The 18,303-nt window shown below is 52.1% G+C and overlaps 1 protein-coding gene across 1 annotated transcript in view; it reads left to right on the forward strand.

Annotated features, from left to right (window-relative positions):
- The first annotated feature begins 12,278 nt into the window (after positions 1–12,278).
- CACNA1E (calcium voltage-gated channel subunit alpha1 E) overlaps positions 12,279–18,303 on the forward strand; it is a 463,628-nt gene continuing 457,603 nt past the window's right edge. Inside the window, exon 1 of the mRNA XM_045297985.1 lies at positions 12,279–12,588. Coding sequence (XP_045153920.1) covers positions 12,344–12,588 — 245 coding nt within the window. The 5' untranslated portion in view covers positions 12,279–12,343. The remainder of the gene's footprint in view (positions 12,589–18,303) is intronic.

Genomic DNA, 18,303 nt, shown 5'->3' on the forward strand with positions numbered 1-18,303 from the left:
CGAGTGATTTTCATTTCACCTCTGAGAACATGCCCCAAGGGGAGCTCGGGCTTTGGTTGGGAGAAGAGGTTGAGGAATGGGAGGATAGGCCATCTTGGAGCATGTGTGTGATGGTCCAGCCTCTTCAGTGTTATCCCAACATAATTCGGCTTTTTTTTTTCCTCATGAAGGCGGATCTAGTAATATAACTTGTGTGCCCCGACTTTTGCAACTTGATGAAACATGAATTTTCAAATACAATTATTTTTTTATCAGAGCAGTTGTCTTGCTTTCTGAATGAGAAAGTCGGGTTGCTAAATCATGGAGTTCTTTGAGAGGAGACAATGGTGGGGGAAGTCATGAATCTGGTAATAGCCACAGGGCAGTGCCAAGGGGGCTGGGGGTGTCAGGTGGTGAGAGAGGACCTAGAGGCAGGGAAGGAGATGGGAAGGGTCCCAACACTCGTTTTGCCCATTTCCCCCGTTTCACACAGAGACCACACAGAGCTGTCACGGGCTCTTGCTGAGCATGTCCTACACCAGCCCTCACCTCGCACCCCAGAGCTTGCTCACTGGCGGTGCTGCCCAGGTCAGGCTCCATACCCGGTGCCAGCCCCAGAGCCTACTCTGCCCCCTCCAGGGCTGCACTTACTACAAAGTGCCCCTGGTCGTGGTCTACCTCCTCTGCATAAAACCCATGGCTCTTCGGCCCATTCCAATTCCTAGCAGGACTGCCCCTTGGGGACTCCAAGGCATAAACCCTCAGGAAGCAGGCTGCCTCATCTTTCTTTCGTAGAGCAGCTGGTGGGCTCAAACCACTGACCTGTTGGTTTCCACCCAAGTGCTTGATCGCTGCGCCACAAGGGCTCCTTCTCTTCCACATGTTGCTGCTGTTGTCAGGGGCCCTCCGGTCTGTTTTGTCTCCCAGCAACCCTATCTATAGTAGAACAAACAAGAGACTGCCATTGCCGGGTCCTGCGCCATCCTCACCCCCCTTCTTGTCTCTGAGCCCCTTGTTGCAGCCACGGTGTCCGTCCATCTCATTGAGGGGCTCCCTCTTTCTCGCTGCCCCTCCATTTTACCAAGCATGATGTCCTTCTCCATGGACTGGTCTCTCCTGACAACACGTCCAAAATATGTGTTACAAAGTCTTGCCATCCTTCTAAGGAATTTTCTGGCTGTACTTCTTCCAAGACAGACTTATTTGTTCTTTTGGCAGTCCACGGTACTTAAAATTTTCTTTGATAGCATCCTAAATTCAAATGAATTGATTCTTTTTTGGTCTCTCTTATTCAGTGTCCAACTTTCACATGCATATGAGGTGATTGGATACCCCGGCTTCTACAGAGACCTGTAGAGTGAAGGTGCCCCCCAGGTCATGCCATCCAGTCGATGCCAACTCTTAGGGACAGTATAGGACAGGGCGGAACTGCCCCTGTGAGCTTCCACGGCTAACTCTTTACAGGAATAAAGGAATCTCATCATCTCATCTTGTCTCTCAGGGTGGCTGGTGGTTTTGAACTACTGACCTTGCGGTTAGCAGCTAAATTTATCGCCCCTATGTCCCCAGGGCTTCTCCCTCAGGGGATAGGAAGATGATAGGTAGGCAGAATTTGATGCAAGCGTGCATGAATTTTTTTGCTGCTTACATATAACCTGTGCACACAGTCACTAACACATCCGGAGGGAGCTTAGGTCCAAGGCATAGGTCCATTGGTGGTCGCGTCCACTTTCAAAGTATCGCCTATGTTATCCTGATTTCACTTCCTAGTGAGACGGTGAGCAGGGAGTCACCTAGTGACGTCTAGATACCATATTTATTAGCTGTCTGATCTTGAGTAAGTTCCCACACTCTGCTTCCTTATGTGCTCACTGGGAAGAGTAAACGGCCTCACCTCACATGGCAGGTGGTTAGTAAGCAGGATTGTCGGGCCCTGCGTGAGTGCCAGGGGGCGTGTTCTGTGCCATTCTTGTCGTGGTTAGAAACCCAGCCTCAAGCAGTGGAGGACAGCATGGGTTTTGCAGTCAGTTAATCTGAATTAGAGACCTGCCTCTCCCATTTACTCTCTGCCTGATCCTGGCCTTGAGGAAAGCAGGGAACTTCTTTAAATCCTAGCATTTGTTGGTCTAAAAATTTATTTCACAATAGTAGTTATTGATACTGTTATAATAGTTGTCATTATAATAATTTTTATGAGAACTTAGTGGAATTTTGAAGGATCTATTTTATCAAAAGTCTTAATACAGTGTTTGGTATAAAATTAAAACCCAATAAAAAGTAACCACTACTTGATTTATGATGTTGATGTTGGTGTCTACTATGACCGCTGACTCTTTTGCTACCATAATTAATCACAGCCAGTCATTTCCATACATTTCTATTGCACTATTCTCTTCCTTGCCTCAAACAAACTGCTTGCCCAATTGAACGTCACTCTTTTCAGCTTGGGGTGAGTCATTTTCCAGTTGTACTAAGACTCAGAATCCCAGCCTGGAGAATTCTTCCCAAGAGTGAAGCCCAGTGTCTATGATGCTAAATGAACGGCTACGAAAAAGCACGTAAAGGAATGCGAGAGGACTTGCTCCTTCGACTGAGAGAATGAGATGGGTGTGTGGAGTAGATACGCTTTTATCACTTCATAGGTAGTTTTAGGCTCTCTTTCAATCACTATGCTTTCAGATGTAAGCAACAAAAACCCTAGCTCAGCCGGGCTTTAGCCATGTTGTTGTTGTTGCTCTTCGGTGCCATTGAGTTTGTTCCGACCCACAGCGGCCCAGGCACACAGCCCTGCGCCGCCCTCACCCTCGCCCCTGTGCCTGGGCCACTGCTGCAGCCACTGTGTCAGTCCACCTCCTCGAGGTCCTGCCTCTCCTTCTCTGCCCTCTACCAAGCAGGACGTCCTCCTCAGCGACTGGTCTCTCCTGACAACATGCCCAAAGGAAGTGAGACGAGGTCTCCCCATCCTTGCCTCTAAGGAGCACTGCGCTGTACTTCTTCTAAGACAGACTGGTTTGCCCTTGTGCAGTCCGTGGCATTTTCAATATTCTTCTCCAGCCCCACAATTCAAATGTATCAGTTCTTCTTCGAGTTTCCTTATTCCGTGTCCAACGTTCACACGAGGCGATTGAAAAGGCCTTGCCTGAGAACAGGCTGTGAAGAAAGAACCCTCCCCACGGTGGGGGAAGGAGCTGCAGAAAGCCTTATGCGTAGCACTGACTGACCATGCTAGCAGTCTGGTAGTCGGGTGGCTTCTAGATCGACTAAACAATCCTATGGCGCCATCTCCACTTCCTGTGCTCCTCTTGGTGCTGTTCCTCTGTGTGCCAGCTGCTTCCTCAGGTGGGCATGAGTGCTGGCAGCTTCCATGGTTCATATCTGTGCAGGATATTGCCCAGAGGAAGAGAGAAGTCACTTCTCTCTCCAGCCTTCCTGTATAAACTGTGCTAAATTCCCTGTTAGCTTTACCTCCTACTTCATTGGCCTTCAATTGGTCATGTGCCTTTTCTTTAACTGGTTACTGGCAAGAGAATGGGATCACTTTGAGATGGTTAGTTCATTTAGAAATCACCTCTGGATCTAGGTCCTCTCCTCCACCACCACCCCATCCCAACCACTCCCCAGTATGGATGCAGCAGAAAGGGCTGGCGATGGGATGATCTTCAAGAGGTACCCATGACACCCACTACCATTTCCTTTTAGCTTGTGTGAAGTGTGCCCTTGTAATTTGATTCCAATCATTGGTCTCAACCTGTACAAACTGTGAGTCATAGCACATAGCTTTAGAGACAGCAGTCTGAGTCGCACACCTGGGGTTACCGACAGGATACCCTGTGTACATTTCTTCTTCTTTTTTCAAAAAATTATTTTATTGGGTGCTCGTACAACTCTTATCACAATCCATCCATCCATCCATTGTGTCAAGCACATTTATACATCTGTTGCCCTCATCATTTTCAGAACATTTTCTTTCTACTTGAGCCCTTGGTATCAGCTTCTCATTTTCCCCCTCTCTCCCTCCCTCCCCTAACCCTCCCTCCCTCATGTACCCTTGACAATTTATAAATTATTATTACTTTTTCATGTCTTACACTGACTCATGTCTCCCTTCACCCATTTTTCTGTTGGCCATCCCCCTGACAGGGGGTTATAGGTGGATCGTTGTGATCCGTTCCACCTATCTTCCCCCACCTGCCCCTTACCCTCCTGGTGTGGCTACTCTCAATATTGGTCCTGAGGGGTTTATCTGTCCTGGATTCCCTGTGTTTCTAGCTCCTGTGTACATGCTCTGGTCTAGCTGGATTTGTAAGGTAGAATTGGGGTCATGATAGTAGGGGGTGAGGAGGAAGCATTAGAGAGTTAGAGGAAAGTTGTATGCTTCTTCGGTGCTATACTGCACCCTGACTGGCTCATCTCCTCCCCGTGACCCTTCTGTAAGGGGATGTCCAGTTGCCTACAGATGGACTTTGGATCTCCACTCCACACTCCCCCTCATTCACAATGATATGATTTTTTATTGTGGGTCTTTGTTGCCTGATACCTGATCCTATCGACACCTCGTGATCACACAGGCTGGTGTGCTTCTTCCATGTGGATTTTGTTGCTTCTCAGCTAGGTGGCCTCTTGTTTAACTGAAAGCCTTTAAGACCCCAGACGCTGTATCTTTTGATAGCTTTCTTCACCACATTTGCTTATGCATCCATAGTGGTCCTGTCAGGCACTGGTTGGAACTGTCCAGTACTCGTGAGATTGACATTTGAGAAATGTTTTGCTAGAAAGAGGCCATTGGAGAAGTCAGTGTGGTGGTACTGATTCCGCTTTCTGAGCCTGGACATTGGGACACCTGCCTTTCAAGGAGTATGTCGGAGCTCCTGGCCGTTCCCCCACATCCCTTCTCTTTCCTGGGCTACCAGTTGTGCTGCCTCTTCTTGGTTTCTGAAAATCCCAGGATTTGGAGCATGTTCTTTTCTTTCTAGTTCTATCTATGATGGATTCGTGCTGACTTTTCCTTCCCGCGATTATCATGCCATATGCGGTCCTTAGTTATCTCTCTCTTGGAATGGCTTCAGAAACAGTGCCCCTTCGTGTCTGCTGGTGGGTGCATGCCTGACATTTAAGGAAGTAGAGGCAGTCACAGTGACACACACTGCTAGAATAGCAACGGTGCAAGAAGTCTCCAGATACCCGTGTACCGGTACTTCTTGCCTTGCATTAAGTGATCGGTGCTGGGCTCAACCTCTTGGGCTTCTTCCTGGACTCTTTCAGTGGTTCCAGGAAGAGCTTCCAGGCCATTCTCAGTCTCTGGCACATGGAGGTGGTCAATGCATGTCTGTGGAATGAATCTATGGTCCCTTCTGTCTCGAGTTTTGCACAGTGTGTGCTTCCTCCCTCATCAGAGCCCCCTCCTCTCCCTCTGTGACGGGCAAGCCCAGAGGAGGCGCTCAGCAGTCTCGTAGACCAGAATTGGAACATTGTGCACAAAAGCCCCTTAACACTGCCCCTGCCCAGCAAAGTATAGTTGTAAGGATTTCTGCAGAAACAGACTCTTTAAAAGGACGAATTGACCGCGACAGCAACATTGTGGTATGGGGAACTGCAGAGCATCTTCTTCCTCCTTCTTACCCCTCCATTCCCCTCCCCTCCCCCACCCCTTCCTGTGATAAACATTTATTGAATGCCTACATGTGATGGGGGCTGGGGATTCAGTGGTGAATGAAGCAGATATTCTCACTGCCTAGTATGGGGATAATAATTCATCAACTAGAGAGATGAACAAGTCTCTGCTGTGACACGACTCCATGGAAACATTTCGAGGTCTCTTTTTCCAACCGAATCATCAGGCTCCTTTGGTGCATTGATTGATTTTCACATCTAGGGATTCTTTCCCCCCACCCCCACCCCGCTTACAAACCACGGAGTACCACCTTCTTCCATAAATACTGAGCACGGATAGGCTTTGTGCACCATGCACATTGCATCCATTCTGCGTGTGCTCAGGCTGTTCCCCACACTTCTAGAGCCAGTTCTCAGGACTGTGATGATTTTACAGACGAGGAAATGAAGGGTTTTCCCCTTTGTCCAGGGTTTCCTAAGCGGTGAGAGGGGAGCTGAGACTCACAGCCATGAAGCCCAGATCCAGATCGCAGCCTCCTTACTTACCTCTGCTCGTCCTCCGTCTTTACTAACATACCATTTCCACGTTCCTCCCAAGATGCCGTGTTCTTTGATTTTCACCACAGGCTGTATTGTTAAGAGGGGAGGAAACTGCCACAGAGAAGAAAAGCGAATTGCTAACGGTGACTTGAGCCACCAGTGGTAGGACCATGCCTCGAACTCGGGGTGCCCTGCGTGAGATCACAGCCTCTTTTGTCTCTGTCCTGGGGACATGGGCTGACTTAGTGAACGCTGTACATTTGAGCCAGAGTGTTTTCCTTGAGTCTTGCTTCACATTCAAAATGCGCCCATCTGTAAAATTGCCGTTGAACATTTGCCCGTCTTGAGCAGTAACCATAACAACACCGGCATGTGGAGAGCAATGTGGGATGGGCAAAGATGAATGCCAGTCTGGGGGGAATCGAGTTTTGCTGCGGGTTGGCGTGGCCAAGGAACTCATGCTGGGCTTGTTTGGTGTGTTCGTTTCATGACATGGATGGAAAACGGTTGACAGGGATTCTGTCCCAAACCAACATCAAACCCATTGCTGTTGAGTCTATCCCAATGCCGACCAACCCAACAGGGCTGCGTAGAGCTGCCCCATAGGTTTCTAAGTCCATAATCTTTACAGAAGCAGACTGACATGTTTCTCTACCATGGAGCAGCTGTTGGGTTTGAACTGCCAACCTTTTGGTTAGCAATGGAACCCTTCAGCATTGGGCCAACAGGGTTCCTTTTGCCCCACCAACGGGCCTTTAAAACCTACATCAAACCCATTGCTGTCGAGTTGAATCTGACTCAGGGCAACCCTGTGTGTGCAGGTTAGAGCTGCACTCTGGAGAAGCTAAGGGTCGTGGCCTTCTGGAAGCACGTCACCAGGCTTTTCTTTGGTGGTGCCAAACTTCTAATGCATAGTCAAGTACCTTTGCACCTCCCAGAGACTAACCAAGGCCAAGCCTGCAGTGGTCAGATGTGACCTCACCATCCTAATTCATCCAGGACAACATCTTGTGTTAACTTACTATCACCTCTCATAAATTTTAGGATGGTTTCTCCAGTGGTGATCCCCAAGGCAGGAGCACAGTGCTTATTTAAAAGCTCAGTTACTCGAGCCCATCCAAGATCGACTGACTAAGAACCTCTGGAACAAGGTCTCAGGGTCTGCATTTCCTTTTACTGGCAATGAAGGTGGTTTTGATGAGAAGCGTAGCCTTACGGAGCCATAGCACATGAGGATAACTTCCAACCGTGCCTCCTCCTCTTGGGATCAGGGGGCAAGCTGGCTCAGATAAGAAAAATTCTTAGAAGAATAATTATTTCTGAACTAGAAATGTTGCCTCTCTGAGCAAATGGTGAGGACATGAACAGGCTCATTCCCTGCCTACCCTTTGCTGGCCAGGCTATCTACTGACTCAGCTCTCTTTTTGAGAGAATCGTCTTTAGAGAGGAACGCCATATGGCAGGTCTGTTCCAGAGTAGCATACCCTCGACATTGTTGCCCTGCTGTGATTTTTAATTGCTAACCTTGAGAGGTGGGACCTTCTGCCTTCATGCTGCCCAGGCTAGAGAGGAGGAAACAGAGCTGGGACCGTTAGGGTCAGCTTGGGGACACCCCTGTGTGCATGCCTCCCTTTTCGGTGCCCACCAGTCCATTTCTGCAACTCTTCTCTCAGTCTGTGGTGGTCAGTGCGGTCTGCAACCACGCGTCTTCCTTCTTGCTGAGCTCGCCCAGGAGCTATGAGACTGAGATGAAAACCTTCCAGGATGTGAGGACAGTCAGTTCCCGGGTCGAGCTTTCCCTTGCCCGGGACACAACTGCTTTTCCTCCAGACCAGGAGTGGGGCTGAGAGTGAGGCTCACTTACTGATTTACAAAGCGCTCTCTGAGCACTGTAGGAATCAGGGTAGGTCAAGTTTTGCCAGTCCACGAACAAATTTGCTAGTCCAGTAGCAACCTTAATATCTCAGGCTTAAAGACAGATGACAGACAGACAGGTTTATTTTTCACTTCATGCTCTTTGTCCATAGCATGTTGGCCGTGGAGTCTCTTGGGTGCCCCGGAAGTCCTCATGTCAGTTCTGAAACTGATGGCACAGCCATACTCTTGACACTGCTCAGGACTGTGGACAAGGCAAGAGAGTGCTCAGCAGCGTGGTGTAGCAAACTAGAACTCACAGGCCAACACTGGCCCCACTGCCTGCTTTTCCAGTCAATTAAGTTTTATTGGAATATGGTTCATTCACGTAGTGTCTGATGCGTGCATGCAGACAGTCACTGGGTTTCAGTTGTTAAAGTCGAAACAGAGTGGACTGCTAAGCTGAAATATGTACTGTTGGACCCTTTGCAGGAAAACTTTGCCAGTCCTTGCTCCAGAGGCTCTCCCATTGGTATTTAAATGCTTAACCTTAAAGATACAAGCTCCGCTTCCAACCAGAATAGGCCAGAGGGGTCATGTGGCCCCACTCACCACAGGAGGCCAGGAAGTGACTCCTACTATGTGCCCAGAAAGGGGAGACCAGGATATCTGTCAAACAGCACTAGTGACCATCACGTACCTACTATATGTTGGGCTCAGCTCTGGGTGCTGGATGCGGATAAGCAAGACAGAATGATTGGTACCAGGAATGAGAGGACTGGGATAGGGCCGGCTGCGGTCATTCCCGCTGATCTCCCCTAGAAGATGTTGAGCCCATTGTGTGTGAATTGCCTGAGTTAGAAGATTGTTCCCTGGGCGTGATGACAGCTAGACCTGGGGACTGGCCGGCTTGGCAAGCATTGGGGGCGACAGATTTCCCTGATGAACAGTTATATCAATAATAGAAGGGTTGTTTCACAGGAAGTCTTAAAGGAAAGATGAGATAATTTCATGTTTTGATATTCACAAAATTGATTCTGTTGAAGCCAGAGCTCAGCAGTGAATATTGCTGGTTTAATTTTGGCAAGGGTGTGATTAAAATTGGCAAAGTGTCTGGAAAGGAGGGGTGCAGGAAAGAGAGAGGGGGTCAGGGTGGGCCTGGACTGGGAGCCCAGAGCAAGGCTCTGGTGCTCTGGTGAGAGCCCTGAGGGGGGGCTCCCTGGGTGGCCCCCGCCCCCCGGGTATGTGTGTGTGTGGTGTGGGCCACCAGAGGCTGCTAGCAGCAGTCTGCACCCATCTCAGGGTTCTGGGAGGTGCTAAAGCCCTGGAGGAGTGAGAATAGCCTGGGGAGGGGGGAACATTGCATGTGTGTGGTGAGGGAGAGACATTTAAATATCGTAGGACTGAAAGATAATTTAAAAACCCATCAAGTGAATGGATGACATTCACTGAGATAGGATGACAACATGAAGCACATGAGTCACTCTTTCTAGAGATCTGCCCAGCCATTTGCGGGGTTGAAAGATACTTTCTCCTTCATTTCTCCTCCCTGCCACGCTGGTCCTGCCCCAGGCTTGTTGACCAACCTTGGTGGCCAGCTAGCTGTTCAGAAAGGGAAGAGGAGACACATGAGGGTGGCACTGTCGGGTCCTCTCTCCAAGGAAGCCGGGGTCTGTTTCACATCCACTTCAGCCTGGACCGCATCTTTTTCATATTTGCGACATTGACACAGGGGTCCCCGGGTGGCACGGTTGGTTGAGTGCTGGGCTACTTATCACCCAAAAGTGCCTCAGAAGAAAGGCCTGGTGATCTGATTCTGAAAAGTCATAGGTACAGGGCATTTGTATTCTGTGACACATGGGGTCGCCATGCGTCAGAATGGACTCAGTGGCAGCTAGTACGGGTGACACCTTCACATAATGAGGAGAGGGTGGGAGAGGCAGCTATGGCTTCTGCTTCACGAGAGAGGCAGTGTGATGAGTACAGTTGGGAAAGGCTATCAGCTAACACTGGAGACTCGAGTGCTCGTCTAGCTCTGCCTTCCCGCGAGGCGTGACTCTGGGCAAGTTGTCCTTCTCGGAGCCTTTGCTTTCCCATCTGTAAGATGCAGGGTTAGATCATTAGACCATGGCTGCCTATTCCTTGATGTTATGGGCTCGCAATTTGTCTAGCAGTTCACAGCAGGGCAGGTGGGGCAAAGGGTGTGGAGGGCAGCATTCTGGGAGTATGCCTCCCTTGGGCCCGAGCATCGTTCCTGGTGCATAGTGGGAGCTCACTCAATGTTGACGGGTGACTTTGTTGACAGGGCTCCTCAGAGCATGCAGAGCACATGGCACCTTTAGGTGACTCTGGGGGCAGCTGCTTGTGGTCACTGGGTGGTGGTGGGGGTGGTATGATTTGGGAAGTGGGTGGGGAGGAGGCTTGGGAAAAGGAGGTCTCTTGGCTGGGAGGAACACGGTTACAGATAACTCTGAACAGATGGTGTGGTAAGTTCAGCTTCTTTCAAACCAGAAGGGTGTTCTCCAGACCTCGGGCTTGCTGTGGAAACTTATTCTGACTCCTTTGGGTTCCTTAAATCCTCTGTGCACATGCTGTACTCTAACGCTTTCCTATTCCCCCCAGCAAGCTGCAGTTAAAACCTCCTCAAAGCCACCCCAAACTAGCCACCCCAAAGTGCCAATGTGCCAAGGTGCCCTCCACAGCTCATGCAGCCATCTGGCCTACTGGTACCTCGCCCACAGCACACCAGCTTACGAGGGCAACATCAGTATTTCCCCCCATCACTCCCACAAGGATAACTCTCTCAAACTCACTGCTATTGCATCCATGCCAACTCATAGCGACCCTATAGGGCAGGGCAGAACTAGCCCTGCCCCTGTGAGTATCCGAGACTGTAGGATAGAAAGCCCCATTTTCCTCCTGAGGAGCAGCTGGTGGTTTCAAACTGCTAACCTTGGAGCTAGCAGCCCAACTTGTAACCAGTATGCTACCAGGGAACTAAGTCCAACTCGTGGTGTGCTTGGCCCATGGCAAGCCCTCCTTAACTGCTTACTGAATGAACATGGCTTCAGAGGTAACTCTGGCCTTGTCCTCCTTGGACAGAAAGAGGGGAACGAGGCTTAGGAGAGCTAACAGGGACATCTGATTCCATGTGCTCCTGGGATTCTCCAGGTGGCAGATCCTGGCATTATTGGGAAGGGACCCACACATGGGGCTCACTTCTCAAGGACAGGAGTCCCTGGGGGTTGATATGGTTGACCGCTTAGCAGCTGACCTCAAAGTCAGAGGCTTGAACCCACCCAGAGGTGCCTTGTCAGAAAGGCTTGGCGCTCTGTCGAGAAGACGGCCAGTTTACTCTAACACAGGGTAGCTACTCGTTGGACTTGACCAGCAACCAGTTTGCCTTTCCCCCAGAGGAGATCCATCCTGTGTGGCAGGTTCTTGGAGGGAGTACTGGAGGTAGGAGGGGCGGTGGTGGGTGGAGCTTCCTGAGAGGGGTGGGGCACTGGGAAGGGATTTAGAGGTTGTTTTGGGTTTTTTTTCACCAAAAAGTGGGAGAGAACAGCCAGCCAGCTAACTGCCCGAGTTAGGTCCTGAGATGGGCAGCCTTGGGGTTTCTCCTCCTCTTCTGATAGCAGCCCCCGAAGCATTGATCACAGTTGCAAACCGTTTTTCTCTACTTCCGTAATGTCTGTTAGAATCCGGTCTACCTTGTGTTGCCCTGGACCTCCAGCCCCTGGCACAATGCTGGGCCCACCGTGGGTGCTACTGATTTCAACGATCAGACATTGAGCTCCTGTGTGCCTAAGGAGTCTAGGTGGCACCACTCATGGTCTGTGGTCAGTTGCCAACCTCAGCGGCTAACCTCAGCGTGTGGTTGGGAACACCCCGTGGAAGAAAGATCTGGCGATCTGCCAGATCCAGTCAGGAACGTGGGATTGCCATGAGACCGGCGATCGACCCCCCCTCTCCCCAACCTGTGTGCCCGTCTCTGTGCCAGGGCGGGGGGGCAGCACTCGGCAAACCAGAACCCTTGCTCTCCAGGATACTTTCATTAACTCCTTTCTCTTGTCTATTTCTCTGCCCTTTGCCCCTTCCCTAAACCCCTTGTCCAACACCCCTTTCCCATCCACCCCTTATCTCCCTCCGCGCAGAGCAATGTTCTGTGATGGTGCCCGAGATGCACGGACTGAGCCCAGGCCGCAGGCTGCCGGAGCCCGCCCCCTGCCTGGCCGCGGGCGGGAGCCCTGAGTCCGGGGCCTCGGGCCGCCGCCGCCACGTCCTGGCCCTGCCCGAGGAGGAGGCATGGCGACCCCAGCAGGGCGCCCTCCTGGAGGCCGATGCTTCGGAGGAGGCGGGCATGCTGCCGGCCTCCCCGCGCGCCGCCGCCACCGGCTTCGACAACTTTTTCCCGGTGCAGGAGGGCGAGGGCCCAGGCTGGGAGGGCGGCGCGGCCCTGGAGGCCGGCTCAAGCCCCTTCCTGCCCGTGAGCCCCGAGGTCATGAAGCGGCGGCGCGGGGGCCTCATCGAGCAGCGCGACATCATCAAGGCCCACGAGGCGCACAAGATGCAGAGCACCCCGCAGGCGCGGCGCAAGGAGTGGGAGTGAGTACCGGCTGGCAGGGGTGGGGGTGGGGGGTAAGGGAGGGGTGACTGGAGGAGGGGAGGGGTTGTTGGGAGGCTGTGGTCAATGACCCTGTCAGGGCAGAAGGGAGGGTCCCCTGGACGCACGGGTCCACGGAGGCAGCCAGGGAGGAGCTGGAGCATCATGGGTGCCATGCTGCGCCCCAGGAAGGCTAGGACCCACCGAGTGAGGTCCCTGTGCTCAGGCCCACTCACTCCCTGTGGCTCACCCCAGACTCTATACTGTCTATTGAGGGCCGGTCAGGTTTACCGCCCGCCTCTCTGCGCTCCTGGTCTCCACACTCCTGTTGTCCAAAGATCCTACAGAGAGAGCAATGGCGCCGGTGTCGCACGCGGAGATTCTCCGAGAAGCGGAGCACTGTCCTGTCCCGAGCATCATGGAGAATCCACCAAACGCAAAGCGTCCATCGTAGCTTCCTCTCAGGAATTGCTGCTGCCCGCCCCCACCCCCTTCGACTATCCTCCTGGGGTGATGAATTGAGCACATCGTCAGACACTCTCCACAGATGGCAAGAGACTGACCAAGATGTGTGGCCACCTCTGACTTGATGCCTCTTCTTGTTGTGTCGAGCAAGAGATTTATGCCCTCTCAGGCAGACTTGAACCAAATTCATGCCCGTCAGGACTTGGACTTTTAGTCCCAGATGCTCTCGATAGAAGGAAGATGGTATTTCATTTAATTCTCAACTGCTCCAGGCGTAGGCCCCCTATAAAGACTTTAGTGTGTTCTGCCTGTTTGCATGCCCAGAGGACTCTTGCTCATGCTTTAGACTATTGAGTTGTTTCGTTGAGAATCACCAGCTACCAAGAAGCTAACTAGTAAGAGGCATTTTTTAACGGTGGGTGGTATTGCGGAATTCACCTGCTTGGCTTCAGTAGATGTGCGGAAAGACTCAAATGCATGTTCCTGCATATGTTCCTTTGTGGGTTCACTCATTCATTTGTCCTTCACTAAGTCTCCGTGAGCTGGGCTCCTGGGACTCACAGAGGAGGTCGGTACTCAGTGAGTCAGTCTATTAAACCAAACTGGATGCTGTGAAGCCAATTCTGACTCACAGCAACCCCGCCGCACAGAGGGGGCTGCTTGAGAGGCATAGATTTCTGAGCCGGTACATACTGACAGGAGTAGAAAGCCTTGTTTTTCTCCCTAAGAGCAGCTCATAGATTTGAACTGACAGCCTCATAGTTAGCAGTCCAATGCTTAATCCATGACTTCACCAGGGCTCCCTTAACATCTATTTATGAATCACCGAGCTCTACAGAGTTCTAAGTGCCAGGCAGTAGTAGGCACTTTCCACACGTGTATCTGAGTAACTTAGCTAATCTTCACTGCAAGGCACCCCTGTGGGGTGCAGATGATTAAGTGCCGCACCCCTAACGGAGAGGGAAGGCTAGAGTCAAATCCACCCAGAAATGCCTGGGAAGAAAGCCTGGCAGTCTGCTTGGTAGAGGTGTGCTAAAGGACAGAATCTGATGCTGTGCGGAGGGAGGCACATGTACGTGCGGAATATACGGATGGAGCTGGACCGGGTAGAGGACAGACAAAGCACTCTGCCTTTCGAGCAGAGACCCAAAACGACGAGGCATCACAGGCCCCTGCCCTCCACTCGATTCAGACTCTTAGTGACACTAGATGGAGTTTCCGGAGCTGTAAATCTTATCTTTCTCCCACAGAGTGGCTGGAGGGTTTGAACCGCCAAACTCGCAGTTTGCTGTTCCAGGCCTATCCCCACAGCAAGGCCTCCTGTGTATACACAGAGAACGCAGGGAAGTTGGGGTTAAAGATGGCACGGTCAAGATCAGCCTGGACTTCAAACCCTTTGCGATGTAAAAGTCAGCCACAGGGTGTGAGTGAGGTACCGTCTCACTAAGTAGCACCAGCAGGCTTGGCTATACAAGACTCCAGTCTGAACACCACCCTTTCTCACGGCCCTCCCCCCCAGCCCTCCTCGCCCTCCCTGGACAAATCTTGACAAGTTCTGCCCCCGAACAAATGGTTCTCATCCTGATCCATTGCTTCCTGGGGAGTGCATGTTTGGCCCCGTCATTCTTACGTCTGTCATGAGTGCCCCAGGTTGAAATTCCCACCGACAGGCTCCAGCCTTGAAAACGCTGCGGAGCAGTTCCGTGCTGTGCATGTACATGGGATCGCCACGAGTCTTCATGGCGTCCATACCACTGGTCTTGCCCGTGGCCTGGTGGCAGATCTGAATGGTCTCCCCATATTACCATGGAGGCACTGAGGCATTAAGTGACTCTCTCAGGGTCCCACCGATAATAACAGCATGGCAGTAACTTGAACTTGGCCATTCTGGCTCTAGAATCCATGCTTTTAACCTGTATGGCATCATGCTGTTTATTCCAGTTCCCGCAGTGCCGCTGGCCATGCCACTCATAGAGCTGGGCACTAATACGTGCTGCCTGGCAAGGGCACTGGCTTGGGGGTGGCGAGGTTTGGGTCTCAGCCCTGGGTGACTGAGTCAGGGCTGTGGCCTTGGTGAAGCCATCTCATCATGGCTTTGAAGAGTGAATGGGAGAAGCCAGGTGACCGTTAGAATGCCTTCTTCCTCTGCTACTTGGAATGTTTTCATACTCACAGTCATTGTTTTTTAGACTCTAAACATTTGGGGACAGAGACTCTTTTAAACACTGCTGATGCCATATGGCCTAGTCCAGCAACTCCTACAACAGTCACTGAAAAACTGGCTTCACAAGACCCCCAAACCCAAATCAAATCGATTCCTACCTCCTAGCAACCCAATGGGACAAAGTAGAACTGCCCCAGTAGGGTTTGCAAGGCCATCATCTTAATGGAAGTAGGCGGCCCGCTTTTCCCTATAGGCTGGCTGATAGGTTCCAACCACTCATCTTTTAGCAAGCTGTTGAGTTTTTAACCTTTGTACCACCAGGACTCCTCTCCCGTGACTAGCCATGTGCACATAGCCCGAATATGCTTCTCCACATTCAACTGTCCTACTCAGAGGACATCAAGCTCTGGAACAATTGCTTGGGGTGGGGGAGTGGATGGGCGATGTTCTTTCACTCGGGCAGGTATGTGAGGTGGCAAAGCAGGGAAGGCACACCACGGAGCCTGGGGACACATCCTGGTGGGAGTGGATGGGCAGCGGGGCAAGAGGTGAGGAGAGGTGACAGGCAGATCGGGACAGGCAGAGAGCACGGGGTTAAAGAAGAGTCTGTTTTCAGAGGGAAGCCCCCTCCTCTGTGTAGAGGTGAGCGAGGGACCCCAGGTTTGGGCAGCATGGAGGCAGCCTGCATGAGAGCAGTTTCCCCAGGATGTTGGACTCAGAATCCCAGCTGGAGGGTTGAACAGAAAGGGGGACCGGACACAGTGGGGACAGTGATGTTCCCTCACCCTTGCCCCCCAACGCTCACGGCCTCATGGGTGCCCTCTGCTGGAGACCCAGGCTTCACACCCCTTGTCTACTTTTCCTCAGTCCCCAGTCTTCCCTGTACGGACATTCCTGAATTTAATGCATTCCCATCCCACCCGGTCACTTCCAGTGCTGATGGGCACCATCTGGAACTCAAGTTCCACCACCAGCAAAGCCTTCTATATCCCGTGCCCCACGCCGGACCTTCCTCTCAACCTACTTATTCCCAGTCTCTCCTAGAACGCTGCTTCCGCCCTATGTGGTGGCTCCTGTCACTCCCACTGGGACTCAGCAGCTTGGAGGCAGGGATAGTCAGAGTGCTGCTCCCACACCAGCATTCCAAGCTCTCTTCCCAAAAGGGCCAGCCTTGGGGCTCATGTCATCTGATTACAGACACCCCCAGCTCGCAGGTCACTTTCTGGGAAGACGTTTAGCTCCCGGCTTACTCTCGTCCCCGATTTCTCATGCGTACAATTCTTGGTGAGTTCACTCTCCCCTTAGTGACCCGTGCTGCCCACCGGCTGTTAGGCTCTGTAACGTCTTCTCTCCCCTGCTCTTGCTCCACTCTTCCCCTCCCCGGTGGGCCCGGACCATGTCTAACTGCACCATAATGTTTCATGCTGGCTGACTGTCCAGGCCATTCTCTCTACTGTCCGATTCCAAAGATTCTCCCAACCCGCCAGCACCCACATTATTCCTCTTTCTCTATCGGCCTCCTCACTGTCCATCTCTTCGCCCTTCGCCCTCCATGGCAAGTACTTTCCACCGCAAAATGGTGACCTTCCCTGTGAGAGCTCCCCTCTCGTTCAACCCTCCTCTCCTTCCAAGAAAGCTGCCAGTTGGTTTCCTGTGTTTTCAGGTTTCCAGCCTGTTCCAGGCTTTGCCATCGGTATAACCACACCGTCACCTCCCTGTCCCCCTCTTGCCGCATCCTATTGGTCTGGTGCGTGTCAGACCCTGTGGAAACCCCGTTGCTGCCTGCCTCCTCTGCCCCTGCATGTGGGCAGAGGAATGTGGCCAGAGGAAACTCACTGTAGATTCATGGGTGGCTGCCCTCAGTTGGTTGGTTCTTGGTCCTGCCCACAAGGCCTACTTCTCTCTGGTCCATGCTTCTTCATTCCCAGACCCTACCGTCTCTCATCAACCCACGGCTCACTCAGGACCACAGTCGCCTTCCTATGTCCCTGGGAGGTCAGTAGCAGCCAGCAGACACATAGTCAGGGTCCCAAAGCTGCGTTGACCTCTGGCTTGCCTTCTCCTTTGGCCTACGCTCCTCCTGGACCACCCATCCTGCTGCTCCAAAGGAGTTTGCCTTAGACCTTCTCCTTTAGTTTTCCTGCTTCTTTCCTGGGTGCAGGGCAAGTGTTCCTCTGATGCTGGAGCTCTGCCACTGTTGTCCAGTACCAGCGGTCAGCCGCCACGATGGGCAGAGTGCCATGGTGCCTAGAGGCTCAGACCAAGTAGACATAAGGGCCTGACATTCTGCCCCTGCACAGTAGCCCAGGAATCCCCTCTGCATCGCAACAGAACATGGATGCCCATGGGTCTGGAAGATGCGCTCCGCGGGCAGAGAGCCCAAACCCCCTGCCGTCGAGTCCAGGCCGGCTCTTAGGGGCGGAGCCCCTGTGAGCTTCTGAGGCTGTAACTTTTTACCAGGAGTCGTCGAAAGGCCTGTCTTTCTCCCAAGGAGTGGGCTGGTGGTTTCAAACTGCTGACCTTGTGAATTGCTAACCACCACACCACCAGAGAAGGGACTCAACATGTACAGTGGACGGGAGCAAAGCCACAACGTGAAGATGGTGCCGGGCCGACACGATTGCCCTTTGTTGCCATGAGCTGGAGCCAACTCAAACGCGGCTGACCACACAATCGCCCCCGAGGCCCTGGGCCTCAGCCTCAGCCCCGGCCTGGTCTCCACCCACCAGTGCTTGTTCCCAGTGATCTTGCCCAGGCCCACGCCTTTGGCGACCACAAGACGCTGCTGACTCCCAAGCTTGCCTCTCCAGCCAGGCCTGTCCCTGAGTTTCAGAGTTCTCTCACTTTTTCAGGGTCTTCACTTAGGTCTCTATAAGCATCTCAAATGTGTCCAACCTCCAAATACTGTATCAAGTCCCCCCTTCCCCAACAGATCTGCTTCTCCCAGCGCCTTCGCCATTTCAGTAAGTGGAACCCCCTTCTTTCTGTTGCAAAGGCAAAATTCTAGAACCATCCAGCTTTCTCTCATACTGGCACCTGGTCCTCACCAGCGACAGGCTCTTCCTTCCCAGCACCTTGGCTCGCGGCC

This window comes from Echinops telfairi, unplaced genomic scaffold (assembly GCF_000313985.2).
Source record: "Echinops telfairi isolate 266 unplaced genomic scaffold, ASM31398v2 ScPeMD7_7424;HRSCAF=8462, whole genome shotgun sequence".
NCBI lineage: Eukaryota > Metazoa > Chordata > Mammalia > Afrosoricida > Tenrecidae > Echinops > Echinops telfairi.